General features: G+C 40.9%; 1 protein-coding gene across 1 annotated transcript; it reads left to right on the plus strand.

The window, feature by feature from the left end:
* Window positions 1-381: 381 nt before the first annotated feature.
* On the plus strand, window positions 382-7,705 carry LOC112234001 (nuclear migration protein nudC-like). Its single transcript, XM_024401971.2, has 9 exons — window positions 382-578; window positions 903-980; window positions 1,239-1,457; window positions 3,249-3,341; window positions 3,535-3,648; window positions 4,064-4,258; window positions 4,366-4,449; window positions 5,080-5,198; window positions 7,168-7,705. Exons 1-9 carry the CDS (start codon window positions 507-509, stop codon window positions 7,217-7,219), a joined length of 1,026 nt encoding a protein of 341 aa, XP_024257739.1. The 5' UTR covers window positions 382-506; the 3' UTR covers window positions 7,220-7,705.
* Window positions 7,706-8,293: the final 588 nt, after the last annotated feature.

Raw genomic sequence — 8,293 nt, forward strand, 5'->3', positions numbered from 1 at the left:
GAAATTAGCTATAATGGCTACAATAAAGAATTTCAGAATCAGAATGTTATCCTTGAGCATACAAATCATGTGTTTGCATGTAAAAATGTGTTTCCATAAATACATGTTAATTTATTCAAATGCACAGTTATAACAGATTAACGAAGAAATAATGTGTAATCGTGAAATAAAATGAATATACGATAATTATGGCATAATTAATTAGCAATATTTTTGCCATCAATCAAACACTAATTTCTAATCTAGAATATTCCTATTTTCCCCCCGTCAAAATTTGAATGTGCCCATATCCGTTCATGTAACACGATCTAATTGGCTGTTTGGTTGTCATTTAAAAGCTTGGCCTCCCATTGCATCAAACTTTCCATTCTCTTAGAAACAAGGCTTGTTTCCAGGAAGTAGTACAGCAACGTGACTTTACATTGCTCCCTGTTGCTGCTAGCCTGTCCGTTTCAAATTATATTTTCAAACAAGTTTATATATATATATATATATTAGAACAGAAAATGGGTGATGATGAAAAGTATGACGGGATGTTGCTTGTTATGGCACAACAGCACGAAGGAGGTGTACAAGAGGTAAATTACAGTTTGAAAGCATGCTAACATTAGCTAGCAAATTCATCAACAACTGGCTAGCCGGCTAATTAAGTTAGCTATATGGGGGATGGGAAAATGTCCAGCGTTTGCACCATGCATATAACACCACAAACATGTAGCTAATGTTAGTCGCATATATTAAATATCACACTAGTAGCGCAATCGTTAACCATAGGCTAGTTAGCAGTGTTTAGGCATGTTGGTGTGGTACTGTTAGTAAGCCATAACAAATAGGCTTGTGAGTCATATAAGGCGCAGGTTGGCTATATATCATCTCTAATGTAATATTTGTTCGTCCAACAGTTAGTAAACACGTTTTTCAGCTTCCTCCGGCGTAAAACAGACTTCTTCACGGGTGGCGAGGCAGGTGCACCAGAGAAGGTGAGTCCAACATTGGATACCTAACAGAACAAAAATGCATACATCAAGAGATGCTGAACTAATATGTCTAATCTTATGTACTAGCACAGTAACAAAGTCAAAATTGGCTATATAGTAAACATTTTAAAGGTGTTTTAAGGTTAGGATTGGGGTTAGGATCAGGTTGTAAAATTAGATTTGAAGAGGAGAAATTGTAGAAATAAGAGGGGTTTATGACTTTGTGGCTGTGTTACCTAGTAATAATACCTCTGTCCCCAGCTGGTGAAGGAGTCGTTTGCCCAACACAGCGGTCTTGCCCTGAAGGCCCACAGAGAGAAGGAGAAGAGACAGGAGAAGGAGAAGAGAGAGAAGGCAGAGAGGGCTGCTAAGCTAGCTGAAGAAGAGGAGAAAAATAAGATTAAGAAAGCAGACGACGAGCCCAAAATCAAAGAACTGACAGACGAAGAGGCAGAGAGACTTCAGTCTGAAATCGACAAGGTAAGAAAAACATGTTGTCACTTATGAATGTTTGATGTGCTATACACATTAGATTTAACGGTTTGTCTTTGTTAGGGCTGACCCCGTTTAATCGACTGGTCAATTGTTTGGTCGATAGGCTGTTGGCGGACTGAGATTTCTTTTAGTCGAGCAGTAGCAGAAAATATCAACCGTCTGATTCACGCTGAGTGAACTGATCCATTGTGGAGGCCTTGGAGATGGCACAGTCCATCAGTCTAAGACATATTAAAATGAAATTGTATATGGATATATTACATAAGAACAATGTTGAAACACTAATAAAAATAATATTATTTTATAACAAATGCTCGTTTTACCGGTCGCTTTCCATGGTTCTGAAACACAGCAGTGTGCTGTTGAATTGGTGCCTTTTCCTAGACCATGTTGCTATGTGCATAATTGCAAAGTTAACCAGCATATTGATGTTGAGAACAATGCTGTGGAGAACAGCAGCAGAATGAGGAGAGAAGAAAACAGCCCTTGACTTATTGTCTAAGAAAAGTGAGGAGAGAGGAAACCCCAACTTAATTAGCTCTATAATCAATAGCCTAACTGTTAAATGTGCCTGTCTTTATAAATCATCAATATATCTACAGAAATAAGACAGATCTTGCTTCTGTTGCCTGTTTGAGTGTTTGTTTAATAGCCTACTGATTCCGTGACTACCAAGCCACACTCAACGACATGTCGAGTAAACAATTTCACAACTTAGACGGTGTTTAATCTTTGCTTCGCTGTAATTTTAGTTAGAACAGCCTTTCTAGTATTATTTATAATTGATTTAGTCTTTACACTGTTCTAAATTGTTGGGGAAATGATATTTATAATAAAACCCCTCCTTTTTCTTGATCTCATTGTTATTATTATTATTATGATGTTAAGTAATGTCATTATCATTAGTAGGATTAATATAGCAGCCTTGTATAACCCCCATCGAGCTCTAGGTTATCCTGTTTAGTCTTATTACTGTAATTAACTTAGGCCTATATTTCAATACTTCTATAGGCTACTGTAACAATCATTCATTCGTTCATGTCACCACACAGCATAAGAGTCATTCATGATTTGAAACGCAATCAAGCATTACATTTTTTTAAATACACTAAAGCGAGCATTTAATAATTAGCTTATGCAATAAATATACTTTTCCTTTTCGGGAAATTGCATTCATGAATGAATGCAACTGTTTTTAGTCTTTACTGTAATAAAGGCTTAACATAAAAATGTTAGAGCAGACTCTCTGGTACGCTTTTACCTTAGTGTTTACATTGTTCCAAGCGGTCAGAAAAATCATATTGTAATCGATACAGCACCTGTTTAACACACATAATATGCGTGCAGCGTTTGCTCCTTACCGTATTTTTCTTGATCTCTGGGATTTTACACAACTAGTCACATTTATTCCACACATCAGATTTTCCCTTTACCTCCTGAGCAACCAGAAAACATTCCCCAGTTTCAATTTTATTCGTCACGTCATCTGCATCCATTTTGCTGTCACGTGTTACGGTGTTCAGAGTTTGTTATAACCAATTTATTGATGTTATTATGATATGCTATAGGTCAGGCTCTATTGTACCCTATTCAGACGGGGTTAGTTTTACTGGGGAAGGTCGGGTAACGTAATTATGTGCATGAGCACAAAACACAGACAACTCTTGGTAAAGAACAGACAACTCTCTGTAAACCAATGTTTTTTTTAATCGGGGACCATCCTAGTCTTTGTCTTGATGAAGCTTGATGTCAGTCTTTGTCTTGTCTTGGTTTCAGCAAAAAAAACAAGAGGAGAAGAAAGAGGCCACAAATGCAGAAATTCCACCTGAGAAAGCTGAGAAGGAAGGGAGAGAGAAGGGAGAGAAGGAGGTAAGAGATTTGGTTGGGATGCCTCTGAGCTGTAGTGAGACATCACTATTTCCCCTGCTATCATATAGGCGGGGCAGCTCACTTGGGAAATAAACTAGGGGGGGAAATGTATGCATATAGCTAACAGCACAAGGGTATTTTATGCATGTTGAAGGCAATTGAAGCTAATTCATAACTTGTTGATTTCTGCCAGACTGATTCCGATGGAGAAGAAGATGAGAAAGACAAGGACAAGATGAAACCTAATGCAGGCAATGGAGCTGACCTGGCCAACTATCGTTGGACACAATCCCTGTCTGAAGTGGACGTGAGTTTATTTGCCTTTGGTTTTAGTATCCCCTAGTGCATGGATATTAAAGTTTAACTAGCATGATTGTTTAACTATGAAGGGGTATTTTGTACTCTCTGTTAATTTTGCACATTATGCATGGGCTGGGCAGCTTCTCTATTTCAGAGCGGATGATTATCTTTCTGCCCCCAGTTGCTAGGGATTGGGTTAGTATTGGGCAAGATGTAATCTGGGCAGAAAAGGTAATCAGGCATTCTGTGTGTTCTTCTTTATCTTGCTAGCTGATGGTGCCTTCATTCTAATTGGTTGTTCCCCTTTATCCCACCCCCAGCTGGTGGTGCCTTCATTCTAATTGGTTGTTCCCTTTTATCCCACCCCCCAGCTGGTGGTGCCTTCATTCTAATTGGGTGTTCCCCTTTATCCCGCCCCCCAGCTGGTGGTGCCTTTTGATGTGAAGTTCCGTATGAAGGGGAAGGATGTGGAGGTGGACATCCAGCGTGGTATGCTGAAGGTGGGTCTGAAGGGCCATCCTCCTGTGATCGATGGACAGCTCTACAACCACGTCAAGGTGGAGGAGAGCTCCTGGCTCATTGAGGACGGCAAGGTGGTCACCATTCACCTGGAGAAGGTACTGCTTTTATTTATCTTGTATTACAAGGGGTTTCATTGAGATGAAATATCTCTTTAACTCTGAAACCTTTTAATAGACTAAATCATGCCTTGCGTCTGTTTCAGATCAACAAGATGGAGTGGTGGAATAAGATGGTGACCACGGATCCAGAACTCAATACAAAGAAGATCTGTCCAGAGAACTCGAAGGTAACCAACGCCAAGCTACCGATGCAAGGCTTACTGTATATCGCAAGAGAACATGTGATTATTCTCCTTTATTTAAAGATTAAAGGGTAATTTATCTCCCACTTACTAAAGCTCTTTCCCTTACTCTCCATCTCTCACCATCTCCACCTCTATATTCCTCCATCTCTCTCCATCTCTATATTCCTCCATCTCTCTCCATCTCTATATTCCTCCCTCTCTCTCTCCATCTCTATATTCCTCCCTCTCTCTCTCCATCTCTATATTCCTCCCTCTCTCTCTCCATCTCTATATTCCTCCCTCTCTCTCTCCATCTCTATATTCCTCCCTCTCTCTCCCCATCTCTATATTCCTCCCTCTCTCTCCCCATCTCTATATTCCTCCCTCTCTCTCCCCATCTCTATATTCCTCCCTCTCTCTCCCCATCTCTATATTCCTCCCTCTCTCTCCCCATCTCTATATTCCTTCTCTCCCCATCTCTATATTCCTCCCTCTCTCTCCCCATCTCTATATTCCTCCCTCTCTCTCCCCATCTCTATATTCCTCCCTCTCTCTCCCCATCTCTATATTCCTCCCTCTCTCTCCCCATCTCTATATTCCTCTCTCATCCTCTCTTTCTTCCTGCTGTCTCAGCTGTCAGATCTGGATGGGGAGACCCGTGGTATGGTGGAGAAGATGATGTACGATCAGAGACAGAAGTCCATGGGTCTACCCACCTCCGAAGAGCAGAAGAAACAAGACATCCTCAAAAAGTAGCTTTCAGCACATTGCTTATAGCACCATCATATAGCATGTCCATCATGACACAGTTTAAGTAGTGCAGTACTTTTCTTAACATTGGGCTCCAGAGTGGCACAGTGGTCTAAGGCACTGCATCTCAGTGCGGGAGGCATCACTACAGTCCCTCGTTCAAATCCAGGCTGAATCACATCCGGCCGTGATTGGGAGTCCAATAGAGCGGCACACAATTGGCCCAGCGTCGTCCGGGTTTGGCAGGGGTAGGCCATCATAGTAAATAAGGCATTTATTTTTAACTGACTTGCCTAGTTAAATAAAGAAAATAAAAACATAAACAGTGAAATGTTTGACCTATCCCAATAATCACTGGGACTTAACTACTGGTAATCTACTGACAGAATTGAACATTAGAAAAGTACTTCATGTTATATACCTACTGACAAGACAATGTTCTGTCTGCTGTTTACTTTCTATAGGTTTACTTGGTGCTTTTCTTTTTATTGTCAAACATGTTCCAATATACTGGATAGTTTAACAGAGCCATAGAAACGAGGAAAAGGTGAATGTAAAAGCGGCTGCCTCCTACTGTTTCCTGTCAAGGTCAGGTCACACAATCATTGCAGCCATAAACAGATAGTGAGACGTCTGTACCAGCTTCCCAACTGAGTCCGGGACTAGAGCTGACCTCACTTCTTGTTCCTCGACCATCATAATGCCCCGAGTCACCCACTGCACTCCTTTTCAGCAGGTGGATTATGCAGTGTTTTTTGAGTAGTGCATATGTTATCCCTATTCAAAGTCGGACCCACGCTGACATCGGCCATCATTGTACAGTCAGTCTCAATGTGCATGTCTCCCACTTTTGACCTTTTTGTTATGAGCAGGTGGATTGCATAGTTTGTGCACTGCTATATATTTATTTATTCAAGAACAAAGTTATATGCATTTTACATACTGCGTCGTCTTATGAATATGCTCTATTCGACAGATTGCATGACCAGACAATGACCATGTCCTTATTTCCTAGTGACGTGACTTGAGCAATGTGAGGTGCATTAGTGATAGTTGGCAAATACTGCCTGATTGATCTCTGTATGACTCACTAGACTAGTATAGGTAGAAGAACCATTACACAGTGATAAGGGGTGTGTACGGGATAGAGGGAGGGAGCCGTAACCATTGGAGATGGATGTACAGGACATTCTCTTATCACTGTGGAGGTTATTAACCCCTTCTAGTCCCAGTTATGAGCAAGGCCAGCGTTAGGTTACCCTTGTTCACCTGTGGCTTACTAGAAACCCTATTTAAGGGAAGGAACCATCGGAGATGGATGTAGAGAACAGTCTCTTATCAAAGTTCATGTTATTAATCCCTTCTACCCCCTGTCCTGGTCATGACGAGGCGAGGCCAATAATAGTTTGGCTGGTTATATGTGTGATGTCATTCTGCCACGTCTCGCACTTCCTCTGTTTATGAAAGTGTCCTATTCAAACGATCTAGTACACTTACTATGGTTAGACTTCTGTTCATTACTGTGTGACACAATAGAGGAAATCCAAATCCTTTATAAATGGGTGTTAGTTAGTCTGATGTGGTTACTTTGTACGGTGTTCTTTTAACCATGTCGGTATCGGGCGATTTAAAAGCCTTCAATTATATATGCATCGGCCTGTTGTGGAGGTGAGAAAACGAAGGGAGAGGTCAATATTGCGAAGAAAATATTGACCTATCGGTATCACACAAAATGTCCACTTCAGTGCATCTGTAACTGGCATCACTGTGCTGGTACCAGCTTGGCTTCCTCCACTGTCATTTTACTGGGCTCAATGCTGGGATGAGTTTATCCAGTGTAATCTGACTATTAAACATGGCTAGTCTTGCAAACGCCTATTATCGTTGTCATAGCCAAACCCTTGTAGCCTGGAACCAGGCTACTCTCTCACTGTTCAGACTCTAGGATGTGACCCCCCCATTGTGTTCCAGGTTCATGTCGCAGCACCCAGAGATGGACTTCTCTAAAGCCAAGTTCAGCTAAGAGACGTCACTGTCGTTCCCCAGCCAACCCTCCATACCCCTCTGCACTCTTACTCTGCCCAGGAAAACGACGACTATGAATCCTCATCAAAACCAACCTCCGGCGCCGATCTTACAGATGAATTGAATCTCTTTATCTTTCTTCATCACCCTTTCTCTCTTTCTTCATCACCCTTTCTCTCTTTCTTCATCACCCTTTCTCTCTCTTTCTTCATCACCCTTTCTCTCTCTTTCTTCATCACCCTTTCTCTCTCTTTCTTCATCACCCTTTCTCTCTCTTTCTTCATCACCCTTTCTCTCTCTTTCTTCATCACCCTTTTTGTCTTCCCATTTCTGTAGTCCTAAAGTGATGGGTTCTTGTTAGTCTCATTCCTGTGACTGACAGAAACTTGACGACTGTAATAACTCCCATCTTTGTTGTTTTGCATTTGTTACTGTGTTCTGGATGTTTTAAATAAATGTTTGGAGTTTTTTCTTTTAAAATGAATGAATTCAAACCACATTCATTGAAATCTGGCATCATCGGTACTTTAAAGTAAGAGAAAAATAACTGAAATACCATGTGAGATTAGCTACGATGCAGATTAGGGATTTAGTTCATTGTGAAATGTAACAAGAGCTTTCAGAGACGTTGCGAGATGCAGCAAATGTCACATTTCTTATTTGTTCTCATGTTTTTATTACCCATGAATTGAAAGTGTACAATTGTAAAACGTAGTTGAAGGCCAGGTTAACAGGTAGTTGTATAGAATTTGGAGGACTTCCAAGCCTCGGGCCCAAGGGCTCCCAACTGACTGACATATTCAATGTGTTTGAAATGAAACTTGTGGATGTTCAGTGACCATGTGTTGCTATTATGTAACGTGTCCTGGCTTTGAGACTAGAGGTTGTATGGATCTCCTATGAATTGCTTTAAATATGATCTGATATTGAATGAGGTATATAGAGTCAGGAGCATGTACCAGGTAGGGCTAGAGCAAGCAGACAACATCCGTTTACAGAGTGGATGACATCGATATTTGTAGTTCATAGGTTGGGAATGGTTGAGTCAATATTACCAGGTTGCTAGATGAGG

The sequence above is a fragment of the Oncorhynchus tshawytscha genome, linkage group LG31 (assembly GCF_018296145.1).
Source record: "Oncorhynchus tshawytscha isolate Ot180627B linkage group LG31, Otsh_v2.0, whole genome shotgun sequence".
NCBI classification, from domain to species: Eukaryota; Metazoa; Chordata; class Actinopteri; order Salmoniformes; family Salmonidae; genus Oncorhynchus; species Oncorhynchus tshawytscha.